Source organism: Onychostoma macrolepis, chromosome 18 (assembly GCF_012432095.1).
Source record: "Onychostoma macrolepis isolate SWU-2019 chromosome 18, ASM1243209v1, whole genome shotgun sequence".
Classification (NCBI taxonomy): Eukaryota; Metazoa; Chordata; class Actinopteri; order Cypriniformes; family Cyprinidae; genus Onychostoma; species Onychostoma macrolepis.
The window spans coordinates 12,008,848-12,033,817 of NC_081172.1; the positions used below are offsets into that span (position 1 = coordinate 12,008,848).

A 24,970-nucleotide genomic window follows, 5' to 3' on the forward strand; every position below is an offset into this window, starting at 1 on the left:
TATGTCTACGATTTGATTAGAGGCCAGGGGCCCGTTCTTCGTACCTCGCTTAATACATCAGAGATGATTTGAAAGATTCCAGATCTTCTAATCCTGATAATTGATCTCTGGCTAATTTGGTTCTTCAAACGAATTTGCGTATTTGACTAAAATATCTGGATTAAATTGTCTAAGATTACTGCGCGTTCTCGTGTTTCCCGAAAAGGGCAGATGTATCGATCCTCGAAACCACGATCAGCAATGCAGCGATTGGCTGGCGGCAAGACAGCAACGTAATGACATCATATAATTAAAAATAAAAGAGACACCTGATGAAACTAATTACAAATTTCTGGACCTTTATAAGGAAACAGCCAAGCGAACAAAACTACATAAATGTTATAATAACGTGCACTGTTTTTAATTTTTTTTTTTTACATGATTCCCAATTATTTATATTCACGATTTCTAGTAATTATACAGGCTTTACATTTTTATTTCAATGTAGTAATTAGAAATTCATTTAATTTTATCTCTGAAGCAGATTTGTTATGTGACAGCATTAATTTTTAAGTTTCTTAAGGGTCAAGATCATGTTATCTGCATCTCCTGCGCTCCATCAAGCCACTCCTATAATAGCTGTCATCACTCAAATTAATGCATGGCTCAGATTAACTGTATGTGTGTACGACTAATACAATTTTAAAGTAATTATTTCATCACTAATAAATCTTTCAATGAGTAAAACTGTGTTTAAAGTATTATAGACTACACAACATTATTATATTATTTTCAAATTATTATTATTTTAAATTATTGTCCCTGGACCAGTAGGGTGCTCTTGTAATAAAGTAGCGGTGGCTGGGACAGATTTCAAGTATCAATTCTGCTTAAAAAGATGCGATCTAATCCTGTTTACATGAAATAAACCTCCGAGCAGGTTTAAGTTTACAGACCTGTTGCTCAAAACCAGCCAAGAGATGTAGGCTAAAGGATTTTAATAGCATTGTTTAATGTAAATGTAAATTATATTTGGTTTTGATTTTGAAAGATGGATCATGGTTGTAAAAACTGAACGTGGTGACAAAATTACAACATGGCATAATCCCCAAATTTTTATTTATTTAATACCTGTTCTTTTTAACGATCCGTTCGAACGAACCGATTTGTGGAAATGACACGGACTTCCCATCACTTGTCAGCTACAAAACTGAATGCAAATGGCATCCGATAATCTGGAAAGAATGTACCGTTATCTTTTTGTTTAATCAATACAACAACACATTTATGAATGGTATAAATTGATAAATCTAATCTGGTTACAGGAGATCTTGTCGCTGATGTATGATGCCGTGTATTCCATTCAAACAGTGTGTAATCGCGTAATCCGCGCGCTAATTTTTGAGAGGGGTTCCTGCACATTTGAACCACAAATCCTGGTCACGTGCCAAGGCTCAGATCACGCTTGCGCGCCAGAGAAACAAGATGGCGGAGAGTGCGGAATTGAAGGTAAAGTGTATCCCGCAAATTACTTTCAATACAGCCTTTATACAAGACCTGTTCGGCAATGTTTTTCGTCCGACCTGTTCCTGCGATTTACTTTTGAACGAGGCGCCGTTCCATATTTGATTTAAACGCGCTTTATGAGCAGTTTTGAGCCCGGTTAAAGGAACAGTGTTATTGTTGTGATGGATCCAGCTAGCTGCCAGCTAACCCGTACAGCTGTCTGCCTGCTCGTGTGAGATTAGCTCTCTTCCGTCTGATTTAGGATATTAATATTGCTAATTGTTCTTTTAACGTTTAAATGAAGTGATTAAGCGGTCCATGGAGAGTCAGAGGAGTCGGTCGTAAGTGTGAAGCAGCATGTGGGTGGTGCGTAGGCTGCTAACAGCCTGGAGATTCGGTACTTTGACAGTTAGGACTTTTGTTAACTTGATGCTTTTATAAAAACAGACAACTGCTCAGTCTCATGACCTAGATATCTGACAACCAATAGTGAATTTTGGGCATCATAGACACGTTTGAACCTTTGTATCGAGTATGTGACATCCAAAAATGTTGTCTCTGTTTACACAGCACCAGATTTTGATGCAAACAATCGACCACGGCCTGTTTCTTTTAGTTTCACTGTGATTTAGTAGGAAGTTCGCTTAAAGTTGGTGTATGTTTAGGTGGTGTTTACATAGGTGATGCTGTGAGACTTCTGTCATTGTTGTTGTTTATTTTGATGTGGTTGTTTGATTGTCACACCTGTGTTTGCTAGTGATATTAAAATTTGGTCCGCTGTTTGTTGTTGTACTATAATGTTACTACTTATGGAAAGGAACATGTAGACCTCTACTGGCTCTGATTTGGTCACTTAGACAGTATACTGTCAAAAGTAGTTTTAAAGAATTATGGATCAGACCATTTAGCAACAATCTTTTCCAAAAAGAGAAAAGGAGGCATGATAACATGCCCCCTTATGTAGTAGATTTTTCTTTTTCACAGAATTAGTAGCTTTATTTGGCAATGACACATTGTACCATGATACTCTTGTTGGCAGTAACAAAACATCTATTTTGCAGAGAGAGAAAAATGACCTTTGCTGCTGATAATCCAAAGAACATATTTTTTTGTAAAACTGCTGTTATATTTTAAGCTGTGCATTTTGGATTTGTCATTATAGGAGGCCTTTAGTTGGAGTACTAAGTTGCTACATAGGGACAATGACATTTTGCTGCCAGAATGTAAATATAAAATATTTGGTATGCTAACAGACAGCATTGGCATTACAGACTGAAAAAAAGTTGTCTTTAAATTTTAATTTCAATGAAATTAGTATGAAGTGTAAAATGATCAAATATTGACATTCTCAGCCTTTTGACTCCTGAGTGTTTTAATTATTTTACTTTTTTTTTTTGTTCAATGACAGAACCGTTTGACCCACCGCTGTCTGAAATAACTCATCTAATAAAATTGTATCTTAAGATGATGATCAAATTAATGTACACCTGTTGTAGTACTTCTGGTTATTGTGAAATTTTAATACTAGCTTTTACAGTTGCATTGCAAACCTGTATCATAATGTTTGAAGTATTAATAAAAAAAAATAAAAAAGCTAATAGTTTAAACCACTTCCTGGTACTTAATGAAACAGTGGTTATTTTAAACAAGAATTAAAAAAGTAATTTTCTTTCATCATTTTGTAAATTGTTGGCAGTGTGGAGGTAGTTCATTATCAATACTTCAGCTTAATTTTAAATTAATTATCAATTATACTTTTGATTTATTTCATTGTTATTGAGCATCAGCGCATTTGTGGGTTATGCAGGAAGTAAGCCTGCTTTATGCAGGTACCAAAGTTACATCCTTTCAGAGAAGTGCTTCCTATGGTTAGGTAACTTAGGTTATGTCTTTATCATAACTGAGTCAAGGCTTATGATAACTAGGGGTCGACCGATATGTGTTTTTCAGGGCCGATACCGATTATTACAGACCAAGTGGACCGATAACCGATATTTTTAACCGATATATTATGTCTGATGTAAAAATGAAAATTAATGTCAAAATTAAGAATAACAAGGGCTCTGACAAAAACTGCCTTCCCTGGTGTTGATTGCACTTCTTACTCTTGTCTTCCTCCATGCATCCATCTACAATAAGGGTAATATAAAGAGAGAGTTAAAAGTGGGGCCACTGCATGCTTCATGATTAAGCCTATGAATACTGTACTACAGCTAAACAGCTTGGGGAAAAGTAAGTATTTGGCTTCAATAATTTACATGTTAGAAATGTATGTGTAATAGCATAACCTCTCATAATTATAATATAATAAGTGTAAATAATTTAATTGTCTTCATAGCTCCATTGTAGAAGTTGTGAAGAAGACTGTAACTATTTTAATTAAACTATAACACTAATAGCCTGTTATAGGCACACTTGGTTCAATAGCCTATTGAAATGTCACAATTTATGTCATCCTAATCTTGGCCTGTTTGACAGTATCTTAATCTTGGCCTATGTGACAGTAATTTCGATTAGTTTTCATTTACAGTGCAGTGCAAATGAAGCCATAAAACATTAATTTCAGTTATCTTTTAATCAAATGGGAGTTAAACTAAATTTTTTGGCAAACAAATGGGTTTACCGTTACAATTAAAACATGGAAGAAATAGCGTATTGTGTGATTATTCTTTTAAACAAAAGTTGTTGTTGTTGTAGTAGCAGTAGATAAACCGAACTTTTATTTTGACGGGTTGCCATGAGGACCTCTTAAGTTTCTGTATAGCCTATGTATGTGATATGACGATCGTTTTACTCAAATGGAATGGTCAAATGCTCATGAAGCAACTCTCAGAGCAGTTCTGGGGATGTTGTTCATGTATTTATGTCCTCATTTAGTGAGAAGGCAGATGCTGAAAACACCGCGAGCGTCGCACACTTCAGTGTGTGTGTGTGTGTGTGTGTATAATCAAAACCGCGCGTCTGTGCCATTCACATATACAGAGACACGCAGAACATGCAGAATTCATATTTAAATAAGTCTTTTTGCAGCTTAGTATTTACAGATACTAGTCCATAGCGCGAGTCGATATAACTGACCTACTTCTGATTAATTCATCCAAACTTTGACGAACTCCGTGCGCAGTAAATTCCCTTTATATGACTGGCATCCGCGATTCCGTCTGCGTTTTCCCATCGCGGAAACCATAAATAGATAATATTGAGGTGTTTTGCAACTTCAGTGTAGTGGATTGTGATTTATTGCAACTTGAGCAACTTCTGCTGCTGCCTTTGAGAGACAACTGATGCGTGATCACTGAAACTGTAGCAAGGGCTATCAGTGTGAGAGTGCCTTCCACATTGATTGGTCTGAATCGTGACTCCCAACAAATCAGATGCGCGGTGGGCGGAGACTGCTCTAGGCCACAGAGTGGTGAGTTCTGACAGGCTGCATAAGAGCCAAATACCGCGTTTCAAAATTAAATAATTTTATCGGCACATCGGTTTTGAAAATGACCGATACCGATAATCCTAAAAATGCTTAATATCGGCGCCGATAATCGACCAGGCCGATAATCGGTCGACCCCTAATGATAACCACACTCATTGAAACTAAATCAGAAATCTTACTGTTAAATCAAGCAGTTGTTTTATTAAATGCACCTTTTCTGAGAAGTAGTGTACTATACTGTTCTTAATTCAGATATCAGACCATAGAACAGAGACTGCTATTGTTTTGCTTTGATGTTTTTGGAAGTAGTGCTGGAATTATCTGAGGGCCTAAAGAGATATTCTGTCATCATTTACTCACCCTCATGTTGTTTGTCTTTTATGGTGCACAAAAGAGGAATTCTGAAGTCTGCTAGTCACTCACTCTTCATAATGAATGGGAACTAAAGCATTCTAGATTAAATTTCTGTTTGTTTGTTTTTTTCTCTCTCAAAGTTATATAAAATTTGTGGCACAGCAGAGCTTCTGACAGCTTGAGTTTGAGTCCTGCCATGTAGACCATTCCCGATCCCACCGATCCTGTGGAAACAGAAAAAAAAAAAAGCCAAAAAAATATAACTTCGAAGAATGTATCAGTTTTCTAAGAATATTGTAGTATAGCAGCCTGCAGGGTTCCCTTGGCCAAGTAAAACCATGAAATAACAGGAAACTTTCATTTCTAAGCTTGGAAATGTAATAAAATCTAAAGTCATGTAAATTTATATAATTAAGTCAAGTCACCTTTATAGCATTTTATACTATATTGATGGTTTCAAAGCAGCTTCACGGTAATAAACAGGAAAATAACACTATTAATGTTACAAAGTTATTCACTTATGAAATGAATACAATTTCAGCTGCAAAGCATATCTGAAAAGACAATAATGTCATTATTCATCTTTTTTTTTTTTTTCAAAGTTGATTCAGTTTAGCTCAATAACTGTCAATGTTGCAAAGTTCATTAATCATGAAATAAACTCAGTTCAACTATAAAGCGGATCTATCTTGAGGATGAGTGAAATTATTAATTTGAGGTAAGGTTGGGTGATATGAGCAAATTTTTTTTTTTTTTTTTTTTTTGTCTGATTTGCGGTATACTGTATATATCTCGGTATTTGGATTAAACAAATAAAGTGAATGCAAGCGCGTAGGTATATATTATGTGCAAAAAAGGGTTAAAATCACATTACATTCTAACATTGTAACATTGCAATTTAAAAACAAAAATAATGCTTTTAAAGTAGAAGTTAAATTTTCTAAACTAAAAGGAAAATAATAAAAAAGCACAGACTAATTGAGTAAAAAGGCTATTTTGATTACCCTATTACATGCGCATGGCTGCTCTCATTCTAAACGAAGTCTGTTAAGTTTAGCGGAGAATAGCAAAGCAAAAGCTCATGCACTTCTGACAGCAAAATGGAAATATTTCCATGGCTTTTTAAACATTTACAGATGGAGAATATACCTGTGAAATGCAAGTTATACATTAAGGAAAACAGCACATCTCAAACATATTAAACCGCGCGAGTAGCATCTCTGTCAGCCACACGCGCAGGCTTTCTGTCAGAGCATTTGACGAGGCGAGCGCAAGCCACTTTAAACCGAAACTATAAACATAGTCTACTATATCTTATGAGTTTTTTTAAAGCCCTTCACATAAAGCAAATTGTATGATGCCCTTTCTCCACAGCAGTTCAGTCTGTGTCCTCCCTAGATATTTTTCTCAGATTTACTCGTATCAAACTACTGTAGGCTGTATCGATATTAATGGTATTGCTTCATACCGTATCGCTTATAAAACATTTATCGATATATCGTACAAACGCGATATACCGCCCAGCCCTAATTTGAGGGCCCTTTCAATACGTAAGTAAAATGCCATCTTTTTACGTGGTGTCCAACATCGGTCCTAGAGAGCCACAGTCCTGCAGAATTTCGCTCCAACCCTAATCAAACACACCTGAACAAGCTAATCAAGGTTAAGCCTTACTAGAAAGCTAAAAGTAGGTGAGTTTTTATCAAGGTTGGAGCAAAAATCTGCAGGACTCTTGCTCTCCAGGACCGACGTTGGCCAACCCTGTTCTAATATTTTCTGCAAAGTGTCTGTATAATCTCTCACTGTAGCTTTTTAGAAGACCTTTTTTCTTGACCTGTGGTATTTGTTTTCTAGCTGCTAGTTGACTTAGTGAAGTGACGTGTGGCCAAGTATGGTGGTGGCCTATACTCAGAATTTGTACTCTGTATTTAACTCATCCAAGTGCACACACACCATGAGGAGAGCGCTCGTTATTCACTCCCCCCCACTGACAATTCCTGCCGGACCCGAGACTCGAACCCGTAACCTTCGGGTTACAAGTCCAACTCTAACCATTAGGCCACCACTGCCCTAATGGACTTAGCTTGTTTAGAAACCTTGGCTTCAGCGTTCTGCTGTTTGTAGAGGTATTTAGACATGTGTTTACAGACCCAAGAGCCCATTTCCCATAGGGTATATGTATCATTGAGAGGTGACATTAGAGTTTAAATTGTCTTTAAAGTTATGCTTCAAACACTATTGCAGAAGTTTGGGATTAGTTTTTAATTTTTTTTAATTAATAATTTTTTTATTATTATTAATCGAAGAATCAGGAAAGTATGTCACAATTTCCACAAAAGTATTAACCAAGATAACGGTTTTAACATTAATAATAAAAATGTTTCTTGAGCACCAAATAAGCATATTAGAACGATTTCTGAAGGATCATGTAATGCTGAAGAAGACTGGAGTAATGATGCTGAAAATTCAGCTTTGCTATCACAAGATTATTTTAAATCAGCCACTTCAACATTTCATTCCAGCCTGAATTGTTAATGTACAATCGATACCATTTTTGCTATGCATTGACAAGTCTCCAGTCATTCTGTTATGGCAATGGGCGTTTAGTTTCCGACACGCGCTGTACACGGTAGACCAATCACAAAGGACTGCGCCATCTGATCAATCACAGCAGTGAGGGCTCACGGAAAGGAGGGGTTTAGAGAGACTGATTCTTTGAACTGCTTCGCACGAGTCGTTTATGAATCATTTAGAAATTAGGTAAAATTAAATCGATTTTTTTAGAAAACTTAAATGTTTTTTGACTTTGGATGCATGTCCTGTTTTAGGAGACTCATAAAACAATATTAGCAACCTTAAAAATGGCATAATAGGGGTACTTTAACACAATATTACTGCCTTTGAACATAAGAGGCTTTTTTTTTTTTTTTAAAGCATTTGAAAAATCATAACCTCAACCGACCTCAAACTTTTGAATGTTATGCAGGTGGACTCAGCCTCTAGCTGTGAAAATTCATAAGGTTTAGGATTCCTTAGAACCACATGAAAATGCCTGCTTGCTTAATCATCAGGAAGGTTTTTGCACAGCTCAGGGTCCACTTCCTATTCCTTTGTCTTCACAGGGTTATTGGGCCCTCATGAAGAGAATGAGCTCATCCTAATAGACCGTTTACTTACGAGTGTTTGCTCCTTTCTCCCTGATTTCTCAGCTCCCTGTTGACTTGGGGCTTCAACTGTTGACCAAGAGTCCAGACTTTCAAGAGTTGTGACAGGTTGTGGGATATTCATTTGCTTTTAGAAGTATGAAAGGAAAACGTTCTGAAACTATGCTGGCTATGATTTACCAGAAAGATCAGGCTTTCCCTTGGGTTCTTCTTGAATCACCAAACTTCTTGATCTCTTCTAGGTTTACACTGGGGTCCGTTCCTCACTACAGTAGGACGAGAGCAAGAGTCTCATAATTTGTGTGCACTGGCAGGGAAGCCGTTTATTTGTGTTGGGAGGTGGGGTGGGTGGAAATTAATAAAGTGTTTGTGTCTGTATTTGTGTGAACAGTCCAGTTGGCACTTGGCAGTAAACTGGGGAGGGGACTCTGGTCTCTCCGAGGTGGAGAAATATGAGCCTCTGCTGGTCTGCGGTTCTCTTGTTTTCCCTGGAGCTGTGCTCCACTGCTTTTGTTATGAAAACTCACTGGCCCAGGCTCAGGCTTGATCTTCCCTTCCCCCACTATCGCACCCTCTTCACCTCTCTACTTGCCCATAGATTTTAATAGAATCCAAATGCTGGTACCACCAACACAGCCCTTTATAGTCTCAGAATATCCAAGAACGACAGGGGATCTAAAGTCTGCACATGAGAAGTGGCTTTGATCCCACACATGTGGGTGTTAACGCTTACACGTGTGGTCAAACGCCATACATGAGGGCCGTCACAATTACAGGTCTGCATCGCAAACAAAACAACACAATGCAAATGTTGCAACCAAAAAACCCTTCAAAAACCTGACTTGATCTGCATTTGGCAAACTGAACTGATTGTATCATCACTGACATGCCTTTTGGCCAGTATGACTGTTTATAATGAACACTTGTCCATGATAGAGCCTGAAGTTAATTTAGTGCTAGTCGGTGTACATTGTGTATAATCATAGGTCCTATCGAACAGACTTGATAACCTCACATTAAATCACCATCACTAAAAATGAGGCACCCAGACACTAGTTACCATTAGTTGGGTTGACTAATGTTTAAGTAGAAACGATGACTCTGTGTTTTCACCTTGGAGATGGATAGTTTGAGGTATTTCTTTTTAAACAGTATATATTTTTGTTCCGTAAAGATGCATTCAATTGATCAAAATTGACTGAAGTTATAATGTTTCAAAAGATTTGTTTTTTAAATAATGGCTTATAATGAATGCTCATCCATGACAGAACTTGATGCTAATTTTGTCTACATTGTGTATGCGTCATATAAATCATAGGTCCTATCGGACAGACTGGATAACTTCATATTAAATCACCATCATTACAAAAACCATGTTAGGTTGACTGATGATTAAATAGAAATGAAACATAATCCGAGAAATGACTCTTCTTGAAGATGTCTGCCCGTCAGTATGTGCAACATGTAGAAGTGGGTGATTCAGTATTCAGTAAAGATGCATTAAATTGATAAAAAGTGACAGTGAAGTTATAATGTTTCAAAAGATTTGTATTCCAAATAAATGTTTCCCTTTGAGTTTTCTATTTATCAAAGAATCCTATTTATCAAAGTAAAATGTTTTATTGCTTCCACAAAAAATTTATCAGCACAACCATTTGTAACATTAATAATACTAAGAAATGTTTCACCAAATCGGCATTTTAGAATGATTTCTGAAGGATTAAGTGACACTGAAGACTGGAGTAATGGCTGCTGAAAATTCAGGTTTTCCATCACGGGAATAAATTGAATTTTAAAAATATATTAAAATAGACAACTGTTATTTCAAATTGTAATTATTTCACAATATTACCATCTCGGTGTGTTTTAATTAATATAAATGCAGCCATGGTGAGCATAAGAGACTTATTTCAAAAAAATCTTACCGACCCAAACTTTTGAATGGTGTTGTCTATTTATTACTCTTTTTAGAAAAAAAAAATACTATTTACTCTATTTTACTCAACCATAGCTTGTTCCTATGCAGTGTGTACTATTTATTTATTTATTTTTTTCCTCTATGGAACACACACATTTAAAAAACAAAAAGGTTTTGTCGATTACATAATTGAACTCCTCTTTCTTCTATAATTTTTTTACGACAGCAAATGGTGATGAGCCTCCGTGTCTCAGAGCTTCAAGTTCTTCTGGGATATGCAGGCCGTAACAAACATGGAAGGAAGCACGAACTCTTGACCAAAGCTCTACATTTGTTGAAAGCTGGCTGCAGCCCTGCCGTGCAGATGAAGATCAAGGAGCTCTACCGCCGCCGCTTCCCTACAAAGATGGTGTCCCCGACAGACCTCTCCCTCCCTGGCATACACTCCACCACTGGTGGGGCTCCCACAGGCCTGCCTGCCAGCCTGACACAGCTGGGATTCGATGGGCATGGCTCACCTTCTCTACTACCTGTCGCACTGCTTGGGCCGAAGCACGAGCTGGGCCTGCCCCATCTGGCCTCCACCCTTCACCCAGTCCATCCAGACGTCAAGCTCCAAAGGCTGCCATTCTACGATGTACTTGATGAGCTTATCAAGCCCACCAGTTTAGGTGAGTAATAGGAATGGTCTCTAACAGCTGATAATTTTATTATTAGGGTTGAATAGTGCTTCTACAGTAATGAATTCAGAAATGCAGCTTTTCAGTGAGTGTGTAGCACGGTAAAACCATTTCCAAGAAGATTTGTCTCTAAAATCATCTCCTTTGAAGCATCATTCTTTGTCCTGGATAAACATTAGCAGTTTTGTGCCACTCTGTATTGCAGTCTGTACATGATTTGCAATAAAAGTTACCAGGGATTTTCAGACTTTCTGATGCCGTAGAGTACTACTGTGCCCTAACAAAAGAGGACCTCCAAATATGGTGAAACCCTAAAATGTAACGTTATCGCCATATTTTTGTGTATTTATTCTGTGAGAGAAATAATTATGGTTACATTTTATTTTAAGGTGATTTTATTACAGTGTAATTACACAGATAGATACTAAGTAATACTAATTAACTACATGTATATAGTATAGGGTTAAGGTTAAGCTTAGGGCTTTGTTTCAGCTTAGTTACTTATAATTATGCATAATTTACTGTTTCTGTAGTAAGAAGCCTACTTGTAATGTGTAACTACGTCACCTTAAAATAATCTGTTACCTTATTAAATAAATCAACAGCAACATTGCTGTTCACTTTTATATTTGTTGTATTTATATTCATGGCAAAATATTAAAATACTTTCTGGAAAATATTTGTTATAATATTTATGTATTAGGTTCAATTTCATTTACACTATTACACTACTAGTGTAATGTTAGCTGTATAAACCTAAAGAAACATGCAAAATTTGTGCTTTTCACAATAAATATTATTTAGAAATAATAAATGTTGAAAAAATTTTATTTAATAAACATCTTAAGTTAACTTTGACGGTCCAAAAATACAACTTGTATGCTAAAAGATTTTACAGACTCCAGTTTGGAAACCCCTGATTTAATTTCTTTATTGTATTTAAAAGTTTCACTTAGCTTACATATATTGCTAGGAAATGCATCTGATCGGGAGCTTGTGGACATGATGCTGCCTTCAGACTAACTAGATATTCGGACAGCCCACCAACTAGTCGATTTTGAAAATCTGTATTTTTGTACATCCTTTAAAGCAATCTATTCCTCTTATGAAGACTTCACCTCCCCCACCTATACAAACATAAAGGTGCTCTTCAAGTGATTTATGGCTTATCAGATTGGACAAGAGCCACCTGTGCTATATTTAGTCGTCCAGCTCCTGCTAAGAATAAAAGGCCAATATCAATGGAAAGGATGTGTCATTAAGCACGGAGGCTGTGTTAAAGCCTTTTTGCTTTTTTATATATATATATATATATACGGTATATATATAATATATATTAGTTAGGTTGATAGTCAGCAGGTTTAAGTGTTATGTTCTTTTTCTGATTTTGGTCTGTGAGATGTTCACATAACTAGCCTTAGTGTTCTCACTTCAGGACATTTATGATTATTATGTGGGTTTTAAGTGCAAGCCTGTCATTTTATTCTTTAAAAGAAAATGAATGCCAAAGTAAATACTTAAAATATATGTATGTAGACAGTTATGCCAAACGGCATCAAAAATGAATTGCAATGAGTGCAGTTTGAATCAAATCTAGGTTCTTAACCAATGCTTAGCTCATTTTGGAGTGTGGAAGCAGGTTACCTTATTTCAAGTTTCATTTTCTTGCAAGCACTCTTATAGAGTTCAATTTATGTGCAGATTGCTATATAATACATGCTTGTAAAGCGCTTTGGGTTTACAGCAATACACAAAGCAATATAAATGCATCATTCATTCATAATAAGTGATTTTTGCTATGTAAGACAAAGAACCCTGTAACATCAAATTGCTTTTCAAACAACTTCCAGGAAACACAATGGTCCTTCTCCCATATTGAGTTGAAGCCCCTCGGATTGAACATTCTTTCTGGGTCAATGTGATGAAAATGATTGGTGAATTTTGAGTTGTTTGAGCTGAGAGAGAAACCAGTGTTGATGGATCTTTTCCGCACCGGAGAATTGGCTCCCGTCCTCTCCTTTCTCATCAGTACAGATTAATCATCTGCCAGAATCTCACTGTTAAACTGTTTCAAGTGGAATAGATTTTCCTCTTCACATGACTACTCAAGTGGTCAGTTTGCAGAAAACGCACCTCTCATTTCAGTCCCTTTCATTGAGTTCAGCCACCTGTGTGTGCGATGTGAAGTGCCTGTAGAGGTGCAGATAGAGCTTCCTCTTATCTCTCTCACTCTCTCTTGCTCCTGAAACCCTTGCTTCATTTAAGGAGATTGGGTTATGTAACCCTAAGTTATTTTTAGCCATGTTGTAGAGTTTGGCTTTGAACTAAACTGCACAAGCATTTAAAGTAGTTCCACAGAAAAGGACCAGCAACCTTGTGTCTGTAACTGAGATGATGCTTTGTTGGCGGTTTGAGATAATAACTTTACTTTACTTACTGTTGGTTGCTTGGTCAAGGATGCTGTAAAGAAATATGCAAATATATACTATATAACCAAAAGTATGTGGACCAGCTGAAACGATTTACATTACAAGGAAGCTGTTCCTCCCTAACAGTTTCCTCTTCAGTAAATACCAGACTTACTAAAGCATTTCTTTAGGACTGTAAGTAACAGAAAGCCCCTCTCCAAACTTTTGCTACAAAGCTGGCAGCACACAAGTTCTCTAAATGTCATTCGAATGCAGTGCATATTTTCGAAATTGCTACGTAAATGACTAGTTGATAAGCTCCCTGAACTGTGCTTTTTTTGTAAGACAGTCACATTTAAATGGTAAACACATTGAATTCCTTATTATTCGTTTCAGTGTAATATGATTGTAGCAATGAATATGACTCACTAACTTGGCTGACCTTTCCTTCACAGAGTTCTTAAGTCGCATCGCTGTCATTATATCAATAGAGCGATGCTTTCTCCATCTTTTATAATCGTCTCCTCTCTTTTTGTTTCACAGCCTCAGACAGCAGTCAGAGGTTTCAGGAAACATGTTTTGCGTTTGCACTAACGCCTCAGCAAGTTCAACAGATCAGCAGTTCAATGTAAGTGTGGGGAGGGATGTTAAATTACATAGTTGGACAAGGTAACATGGTTCAAGTGCTTGAAATACCCTAACTAATTTTGAGCTTGTAATAAATTTGAACTAAAAAAGCTATTTCAGCCAGAACTGAAAACCTGCTGAATTTAAAACAGCTGTTTTGCATTTTATCTTGTCTTTTTAGATATCTTCCTCTTTTTCTAACATAGCAGGCAATAGTGCTAATCAAACGTGCCCAAGCGAGCGATCCTGTAGAATGTCTGGTATGCTTTTCTCTCCTACGCTCTATCACACATTCCTTTACTCCCACCCTCTTGTCTCGACAGGGACATCTCTGGGACCAAATGTGACTTCACCGTGCAAGTACAGCTAAGGTATAAGACAACAGTTTCCCACAAAAGATTCTTGAACATGTAGCAAAATAATTATTTGAAGAGTTTTTTTTTTACTTGCCAGTTGCCACTATTGTTTGTTGTTTTGTAATCACAAAATCTTATGATAATGTAAAACTTAATGTTTAACACATAAAATAGCAAATTCTTTGTTATTTAAAGTAATTTGCGGTTGAATAATGTGTATTTGAATGTGTTGTGTCTATTTTCTGATTTCCTGTGTTGAGGCTAACCTACCCCCATTTTCGTAGCTTTCTTTTGTTTGGGTTTCTGAGAGTGTCTTGGAAATCTTTCCCACACATTCCTAAAGGAATCTCAACATATTTTTCAGGTTTTGCTTATCAGAGACAAGTTGTCCTCAGGAAGATCATTTCCCACCCAACCTTTGTGTGAAAGTGAATGGAAAACCCTGTAACCTCCCTGTGAGTCTGGCTTTATTTTTGGTCACAAATCACCAGGAATCTTTCAGTCCATCTGCGAATGACAGACAAATTGTTTGAAACAATGATAAGCACATGTATACTCATATTTATGGTGTAAGGAAAATATTTCATTACTTACTCAGTTTCACCGTAGTTTTTTTTTTTTTTTTTAGTCATTAAATGACAAACATTTTTTATGAAACCGACGCAAATGTGTTTGGCACTTGAACTAGACTTTTAAAGGATTTCTTGTTTTCAACATCTGAAACAGCCGTTTCCTCAACTTTGACTATTATAACAAAATATTTCAGATACAAACATTTATCTGTAGTTCAGGACTCCAGACAAAAAAAATCGAGTAAGGAGCCATTGGCTTCTATAAGAAAAAACTTAGGCGCCAAATTATTTTTTTAGGTGCCACAGAATAAATGCCTTTTATTTATTTGTTTTTTCAACATTTTGACATTTGAATCATACAGTCATGTTTGTCTACTCTTTTCTTGACTTTATCAGCATTTTAATCCATCTTGTAGATGACCTGGGAACTAAGGTTCACTTAAAGTGGGAACTAAACGTCTTTTCCAACTTTAAATATACAGTCACAAAGAATTGTTTATTACACAGAATCGTACCAATATCATGGAACATAAGCACTTTTAAGTAATTGCAATTTAATAAATTTAAGTTGGTCCAACTTAAAATAAAAAGTGAACACAACACATTTTCAAACTGTTATTTGTCTTTGTAACTCAGAATTGTCAAGTTCACTTAATGTATTTCTTTAATTATGCATTAAGTTTATTTACTTAATCATTTTAAGGCAACAGGTTTCAGGGCTCGCAAAATTTCAAAATCCCTGGTAGCCCTTCGGGCAGGTACTCTTCAGATTTTGGTTGCACAAATATTAATTTAACTAGCCCAAATAAAAAAATTCAATATTTACAGGGTATCTGCAGAATTTTTAAAAATCAATTTAAGGCAATTTATTAACCTTTTTAAGAGCTGCACAAGTAAAATGAATACTGTATGAGTGGGGTTGGACAATGTCTATGTTAGCATTTTAAATCATAAAATGACATGATTTACAGTTTAGATAAGTCTTCACACACAAAAAAAATCTTATAAAATGGCATTTCAGCTTTTAAACCATTTTTATGAAAAGGGACAAGTCAAACGTATTATATTAAGTTAATACGTAAATATTACTGTCTTAATTGTTTAGATTTTTAGAAGGCACGTTAACTTTTACATTTACAACTCTGTTTGCTGCATAAAAACATGGGTCAATATTATTGATTTAAACATGAGATAGGCACACTGGAAATGCAAATTCACTCTCTGCCATGGGGTGGCGCTTTAGGAGCAAATATAGCGGCTTCTCCGAGATAGGTATAAACAGAGGTTGGAGCCAGCTCCAAATTGGTGGGACTTGTTAATATTCCCTACACCAAACCCAACCCTAAACCTACCCTCCCTCTTGGAGGTCTCCCAACCTACTTGCGCCGTAAGTCCCTCCCACTTGGAGGTCTCCGGGCTGCAGCAATATATACTTGGCTTCTCCGATAACGGCTGTACACAAAGCAGCACTGCGCTCACATATTCTGCTTTATCAGGCATTATAGGCAGGGTGAAATGAAAATGCCAAGGACATGTTTCTGAGGACAGACGGTTCCCTTCAGAGACACATTCACAAAGACATATGTGCCGTGTTTTGACTTTGAAATGTGCAGTGCTCATATTTATTCAATGACATCATTGCCTTTTGAAGTTTAATCCAGCTGTATCGCGGTTCTTGTCTTTCCATCCCCAACTGTAAGACCTCTTGAAATTATAATTAAGACTTTTCTTATACCATTTAACATGTATAAAATTTAAGGCCATAAAAAGTTTTAATTAAGTAAATTGAGAGTTTTTAGCCTGTCGGGCAGGGCAGTGATGCATTTTGGTAGCCCAACTGGAAAACACAATAGCCCTGCGATTTTTGCGAGCCCTGGGTTTGCTCAATTGTTTTTAAAGAAAAGTCAACTGATCGCTTTTTACAGTGTTAGTTTGGGCTCCTCCTCAATGCTTCCTATAGAAATGTTGTCAAATCTCTCTCACATCCATTCGGTTTTTCTTTATTAGTAACATGCAATTTTATAGAACGTGTTGAATTTTATCTTTAGCTTGCATTTTTTTATCATGTAGACAACAGGTTAAGTAAAAATATTAAAATGCAAGAGCGAATAAATATAGCAAAATGTTCCTCTTTATAATAATTTTTCTAGCTGACTGATGAGCTAATGGATGGCCAGTGGTTAGGTAAATGTATTGTTACGTGGCATTGTTTACAAGCTTTACAAGATTTCCGCAGTTTGACACAGAATGAGCGATTACATGAGACATTTCAATAAGTGTAGGCTCTCTTATAAAATAGCCTACCTTTTGATGTTAATTCACATTCATTTCGTACTATAGTAGAGAAAGATATAATGGGTTCACTTACTGCTTGAACTGAGGCGCTAAAGCAATTGCGCCTGCCACATTAAAGAGCACCAAAACCATATTTATTTTATGAATTTGGCAGAATGTTAAAGCTGATACTTTGTTTATTAAAAAGTAACAAAGCATAAGGCTTATTGTGATTACTGGATGGCAAGTGCGCTGCAAACAGGCTAATATGAAGTTCACGCATTTACAGAACTCAGCATATAGATTAAAGATCTTGATAACAAGAAGCTATATTAGTAATGATTATAAATGAGAATTGTTAACGATATTGCCAATATCCACACAGCGGACAGCTTAACCTGTTGAAGTTTGTTCAGGTTGTGCATGAAATAGACACTGCTTTTCTGCACTTTCACTTTGCACGTCTCGTCGTTTTGATCTCTCGCACTGCACAACTGAGCTGCGTTTAGCAGGCATTTCGGCAGAGATGAGGACTGTTTGAAACTCCTTTTTCCATTAAAACTTTGATGTGCATCGTCTCAGTTTAATACGTGGACGTAAAAGATGTGATTGCAAAACAATCGGGAAAAAAATTAAGTCAGAACATGGTCGCCATTGGCGACCTCAGCAAAAACTTAACTCGCAAATTAATATTTTTGGTCGCAAATACGACCGTTTTAGTCGCAGTCTGGAGCCCTGGTAGTTTGTTTTATGTTTTATGTGCTGAACTCAATGACTTTTTGTGGTTGTCCTCAGGGATATCTTCCCCCAACCAAAAATGGAGTGGAGCCAAAGCGGCCGAGCAGACCCATCAACATTACCTCCCTGGTTAGGTTGTCTACAACAGTTCCCAACACCATTGTTGTGTCATGGACATCGGAAATCGGAAGGGTAATGAATGTAAATCTGTTTGAAATCTATTTCTTGAAGGGTTTAAAATTGAAAACCACCACCAGAATGTGTTTTCAATACTGCGTTGTCCATACAGAGTTACTCCATGGCAGTGTACCTGGTCCGACAGCAGTCCTCCTCAGTTTTGCTACAGAGACTACGGTCAAAAGGCATTAGAAACCCAGACCACTCAAGAGCACTTAGTAAGTTAACTCTGGACTTAACAGTTGAATTGAGCCTTTATATAGCTGAATTTCTTGCACTTCAAGTATTTTGGAACATTTTCACTTTTTTGTTTAATTAAGTGATTATCAAAATAAAATGTTTTTCCAATAACCTGCAAAGTTACAGATCTGTCTTGAGCTACTTGTTAGCTGTGTGTGTGGATATGACGAGAGATATTCAATGTTGTAAATCAAGTGATCTGATTAATTCCATGTTCTGTGTTTTCTCTTCAGTCAAAGAAAAGCTTACCGCCGACCCTGACAGTGAGATTGCCACCACCAGTCTGCGAGTCTCGTTGCTCTGTCCGGTGTGTAATGGACCCTCGACCCTGAATAAAGATTTTATTCTCTTCAAATGGTTCTGTTAAACCTTTTAATGTTCCTTCGGATACAATTGCATTAATCATTTTGTCAGAATAATGAAACTTTTTATTTTCACCAATGCCACTGAGCCCTGCTTATGACTCTCTGACTTCCCATATTGTGTTCTTTGTCAGTTTAATAATTTTAAGCGATGGAGAATAAACCACAAGCTAGCAGTCTGGAAATAAGATACTACTGTATAATCATCATTCAGTTATAAAATTTGAGAGCAGTATGTGACCATATAATGTATGCTGACATGTGTGTCCATCTGTGTGTAAATGAACAGCTCGGAAAGATGCGGTTGATGATTCCCTGTCGAGCGCTCACCTGCTCACATCTGCAGTGCTTTGATGCTACGCTCTACATCCAAATGAATGAGAAGAAACCCACCTGGGTGTGTCCTGTCTGCGACAAGAAAGCCCCATATGAGCACCTAATTATTGATGGGTCAGTGCTGCTCTCGCCTTTTATACCTGTGATTGTGGGCCATCTGAAATCTACAAACACTTCTGTTATTGTTTTTTGTTGTTTTTTTTCTTTTGAAGTACCAGTCATTTCCTAATGTGTATAAGCATTTATCACTGACATTCAAAAGTTTGGAGCTGTTAAAACATTTGTTAAAATAGAGTAAAACATTATAAACATCTTTACTTTCTCTTTCATTTCAATGCAATTTAATGCATCCTTACTGGAAAAAAAAGTGCTTTATGCTGGCAAAATGGGAAAAGTCTTGGGAAAGTTGTGTTTTTTTTAAAGGTATGTGTGTTTCTGTATAGGTTGTTCATGGAGATCCTGAGCAGTTGTGTGGACTGTGATGAGATCCAGTTTAAAGAAGATGGAAATTGGGCTCCTATGAGATCCAAGAAGGTGGTACAGGAAGTGTCAGCCTCGTCAAATGGCATTGAAGGTATTACAACAAAGACTGTTATATTTGTTATGAGTTATGGAGACAATAGACAGTTGTGTCTCAGTCCTGTAGTAAAAAATTTGACTCATTTGCATGGTACAGTATTAAACATAATAAAATACATAGTGATTCAAGGTCTGTTTTTTTATGCTTCTGTCTTTAAGACTCGTGTCGGTCAGTTATGTCAGACCACAGAAACAGTTCGTCCCATAGCAGTAGCAGTAAGAAAGTGGAAGTGATTGACCTGACGCTGGACAGCTCCTCAGATGAGGAAGATAATGACGAGCCTCCACCTAAAAGAGCCTGTCCATCTCTATCACCAACCTCCCCGCCTGCCAACAAAGGGTGAGAATTTATTTTGAACAGAATATCTATTGTTTTAACATTTAAAACCCAACTAATGTTTTTGTGAAATGCTTTAAAAAGTGTATTTGTGAATGAGTTGTTATAAATGCCAGTTTGATTTATATTTTGTCATATAAATTCACGTTCAAATGTGGTTTTATTATTGTTTTGATAATATTTGGAGCCATTGTATTTGTTTCTTAATATCTGACTAGTTTTTCTAATTATTTGATGTTATTTTGCTGCAGTGTGTTAAATCTGCATCATCAGGCGTCTCCATTGGCACGAGCTCCCAGCATGCCAGCAATAGAGTCAAACTATATCCCTCCGCCACCTCCTCTCATCCAGGACTACCGTCATTACTACCACACACCCAGTGACCTCTCAGGTATTGTCAGCATTTCAACAATAAAATATTTTTTGTATTGTGCATTTGCCTGCGTTGTCACTACCGTTCAAAAGTTTGAGGTCTGTAACATTTTGAAAGAATTTAAAATGTATTTTATGCTTCCTACAGTTGCTTTTTAAAATCACAAATGCAGTAAAAACAGTATTTTGAAATTTACTAATATTTTGTAAAAATATTAAACACATTTATACCAAACAACTTTTTTCCCTTGTTCTACAGATCTGAATTTCTTCTCATTTTTACAAGGGGACAATCACCAGGTAGGTTTACTCTCTGAAACAGCAGCTAGAGGGCAGCATTGTGCTCAATGTCAGTGGTCCTCACTATTTTTTTCATGAGAGCCGCACTTATAGGACAAGTCAATAAGTCAATAGGAGAGCCACTTTTACCGCAAAGTATCAAAAGTTACATCCAGTCATAAACAGCATTTCTGCTTATCCATCTGTCATCCCTGAACATACAATATGCAATGCAATACAAAGGGGTTATTTTTAAAAGTTATTTGCTTCTACATTAGCCCATCATGTATCTAACCAACATTTGACGTTAAGAGCTGGAGAGATTGCCAAAACTCCGCAGTGAGTCAATGTCATGTGCTTAAGGGCAGAGCAAGTTTAAATATCTTTCTAGTCTATATTTCCATCTTGTAATTCCGCTGTTTTGGGTATTTTTTTAAATATAAATTATTTGTAATAGAGCAGACACTGATTGTTGTTCATGTATTTCCGCATTTGGCGAGACGGCAGACACTGAAAACACTGTTGTATAGTAAATGTGTGTAGTAAACGAAACTGTGTGTACGCGTACGCAGGATTCATATTTAAATGGTATTTTTGCAGCTTAATATTTACAGATACTAGTCCATATCGCGATTTGATTTGTATAATGACCTACTTTTGATTTATTCTTCCAAACTTCGACAAATTCAATGACATTCCACGTTATACAGTAAATTCTGTTTGTATAACTAGATTCCGCGATTCCGTCCGCATTTTTCGCATCGCGGAAATCATAAAGCCCTGATTATAATGGGTTCTATTGTCATTTTGCCGCATTGCACCACGACGTTCGCGTCTGGTGTAGACATGTTGTGAGTTTTTTAATGGGTTATGTTATAGCCCTGCTTCTTTTGAATGTTTTTATGAAATCTCTGTATTGATCATATCATCGTATTATTTACTGCCATGCGAGCCTCAAATTAAAGCTTGGCGAGCCACGCAATGAGTAACACTGATCTATGTTTAACCACATCTGGTGCCAAACTAGATGGATTAGATACACTAGGGCCTATATCTGACTGAGAGAGAACTTTTTTAATTAAACATCAGCATAGCCTTAAGTTGTTCATCTCTATCATCTCTGCAGCATTATAACATGGTCATGGCCGCTGCCGCCGCAGCCTCGGCTTCTGCATCAGCGTCAGAAGACCACGAGCTGCTCCTGAACCGCTTCATGCCCTACGGTTCCTCTCAGCTCTTCCTGGAGCAGTCGGGGACGCCGGCGAGCAGCTCGCTAGTACCAGCCAATGGCAGCGGGGGCAGCAGCAGCGGAAGCAGCAGCAGTCTGGTGTCCTCCAGCAGTCTGAGAGACAGCCACCCACACAGCAACGTGTCCCGCTCGCGCTCCGACGCTGCCGCATCCGTAATATACGGCTCCATCCCTGACGTCATTTCACTGGACTGACCACACCGGGGGTCCCGCAAACGGACAAGCCTTTATCACAAACAACGGGAGGACACTGAAGGAGCTTTGTGCACTCGTGATCGGATTTAGATGTGAATGGGATGGAAGGTGCGGAGGAAAAAAAAAAAAGAGAACAAAGACTTTTGTAAAGAGAAGAATAAAATTGCTGTGTACAGAGAAGAAAAATCTATTTTCAGTTTTACTTTTGTATATAAACAATAGGACGCTGCCTACCCAGTGAGTGACTTCAGTTGGTATTTTCTCCATGGATACTGAAGATGTTTTTCACTGCTCTGTGTGTTGTTCCTTGATTATCTTATTCTGTACCTTTTATACTTTTTTGCTATTTTATTTCACTTCAAATAATTATTTCAGTCAAAGTAATAGAATGGCAGTCATCATTATCATTTTATTTTCTAAGACTCTTTCCCTCAGCCATTGTTTGATCAGCGAGGGAGCATCACGTTATTTAATGCCATTATCCTGTGCAGGTAATTTATTATTGCTTTTAAGTTATGTAGGATGTATGCTGTACAGAAGCATTCCCTTATGCCAATACAGAATCTAGCCACGACATGCTTGAAGAGTCGACAGAGGGTCACGTCTTATTCCAGTTGCACATTCTTTCTCATCCATCACCACATTAAGTATGTAAGAAGTGGAGTTTGGTTTCAGTGCCCAGATTTGCTGGTTAGTACCTGAGGTAAACTCTTGTACTTTTTTTTTTCACGATCTCGTATCCTTTGTTGTTTGTCTGAACTAAACCTCAAAAGACGAGGTGTGGTTCACAAAAACAGCGCTGAGGGTATCAGACGCTATAGCATACCTCATTTAGTTTGTTGCAGATATGACAGAAAAATAACCAGAACCGTGTTGCAGTAGCCGTAGTGCAGATGTTAATTATTTCCTCAAGACAGGAACCTTACAGAAGTGTAATATCCCTCGCCAGCAGACCTTAGGATCCACATTTGGTCCCAAGATTCCAGCTATCGAACGCCAGTTGACAGCTTTGTGTTAAAATGGCTAAACGCACTTGCCATTTCCATTTGGTGTTGTCTCCTGTGAATGTCGTTATTCCATTTTAAATGTCGAGAACGGCATGTATGAAATGTCATTTTCTCGAAGTCTGTGTGGTTTGGGCTTCAGGTGGGCTACGATTTATAGATTTTCAAATTGTGCTTGGAAGGTGACCTTATTGCAACATAATCTGTGCTGTCTGTTTAAAATTGAATTTATTTATTTTAACTATATATTATATTTTTACTATTTGTTTGATCACGCATTACTTTCCTGCATTTATTTCGTAATTATTTCAAGAGCTCTTAACACTTGTGTTGCATTGTACAAGTAGCTAATTACGTGTCCTTGTCTCTCTTTCTCTCATATTTGTACTATATGAGACATCTGAGGCATTAATTCCACAATCATACTTGCTGTGTCACATTCAACTTTGGTTGAAATTAAACAGGATAAAAGCCAGCTGCGTGTGCACATCCTCTGGCTGCACTGTAATGTGACAGCTGTTTGTCATTGATTCTCGTGCATTAAAAAAAAGGTTGTGGAACAGCTAATGTTAGGCCTGGATGAACGTTAGCATACTTTTAATCTCTTGATGACAGCCAGTACACGAAAGAGTCCGCTAACCTTTCTAAATGAGTGATTTTTGTCTTCAGTGTTGCAAATTAACAATTGGATTGATTGAACCCATGCTTGTTTAATTTATATATTTTTACCTTTGCACTGAGTTACTTGATAGCACACAAAATTTTAGACCGCCGTCATTCTACATAAATCTCCCAATCGACATTGCACTGAAATCATACATTTCATGTGCCCACTGATCCGCTACGTCCTTGAAATATACCACTAGACAGTCAGTCTGTTATAGCTGTACCAGTAACTGGCAAGTATGAACTCTCTGCCTTAAGTTCTTCTCTTACTGTATGGTACGCTATGAGAGAAATCATAATGTACAGGAAACCAATACCAGTTTGTACAAAATATTATATGAATTATTTATTATTTGAATTGGGATACATTGTTTACTTAATGAATGTTACTTGTTTATGTAGAGAGCGGTTTAGCTGTAATAAAACAAATACATTAAATCTTTTCTATTTCTGTCTTATCTGTATTTTGGTCTTTTTGTTTGACCCCTTGTTTGTGGTTGCAGAATGAAGGTTATTTTCAGGGTGTAATGAAATCAGCTCTAACAATGAGAAAAAGTTTATTTCTCAGGTGTGCATGGGGTGAGTTATTAAATATCATTTTAAACTCTTAGAAATACGTTGCAGGTGCTAAATCACTGTCACACAGAAATTAAAAGTAGCCTATGTTTAAAAAAGACAAAAATTTGTCAAATCAATTTATAATTTGATTTGTGAAAAGCTGGTATCATCTAAATCAGCAGATTTTCTTGATTAATTTGATATTAATTATGAGTAATTGTTCATCACGAATGCGCAAAATGTTACAACCGTAGTGAGCACAAGCACTTTTTGATATATTTATATATTATGTATTCATATAATAGATTTTACTAATAATAATTAAATTAGTATTTATATTTGTAATTATGTGTATAGAAATACATTTGATGTTTTATAAAAAGTTTAAGGACTAGTAGATTTCTAAACTACTTTCAAACATAAATATGGGAATATTGTCAAAGTCATACAAGGTTATACTGTGGATTTTTTCAGTTGAAGATCTCTACACGTAAAACATCTGCCCTATTTTTATGGATTTTTTTATTGTAATTTGAATTTTGCGGTGCATTGCGTTTTAGAGTTATATATATATATATATATATATATTTTTTTTTTTTAAACAGCGTAT

At 36.7% G+C, this 24,970-nt stretch overlaps 1 protein-coding gene and 1 long non-coding RNA gene across 3 annotated transcripts in view; one reads left to right on the top strand and one right to left on the bottom strand.

Annotated features, from left to right (window-relative positions):
- LOC131524213 (uncharacterized) overlaps positions 1-1,423 on the bottom strand; it is a 3,607-nt gene extending 2,184 nt beyond the window's left edge. Inside the window, exons 1-2 of the long non-coding RNA XR_009266953.1 lie at positions 1,303-1,423; positions 1,111-1,214 (exon numbers count right to left, since the gene is read on the bottom strand). This is a non-coding gene — a long non-coding RNA (uncharacterized LOC131524213). The remainder of the gene's footprint in view (positions 1-1,110; positions 1,215-1,302) is intronic.
- On the top strand, positions 1,341-24,255 carry pias1b (protein inhibitor of activated STAT, 1b). 2 transcript variants are annotated; one of them, XM_058751096.1, is made up of 14 exons: positions 1,341-1,488; positions 10,578-11,022; positions 13,983-14,067; positions 14,390-14,437; positions 14,787-14,877; positions 18,064-18,207; positions 18,296-18,401; positions 18,657-18,730; positions 19,075-19,235; positions 19,565-19,695; positions 19,860-20,040; positions 20,289-20,428; positions 20,669-20,709; positions 21,815-24,255. In XM_058751096.1, exons 1-14 carry the CDS (start codon positions 1,465-1,467, stop codon positions 22,130-22,132), a joined length of 1,989 nt encoding a protein of 662 aa, XP_058607079.1. In that variant the 5' UTR covers positions 1,341-1,464; the 3' UTR covers positions 22,133-24,255. The 2 variants fall into 2 exon arrangements, with proteins under 2 accessions (XP_058607079.1, XP_058607080.1); XM_058751097.1 differs by having other exon boundaries at positions 18,064-18,198.
- The last annotated feature ends 715 nt before the right edge of the window (positions 24,256-24,970 follow it).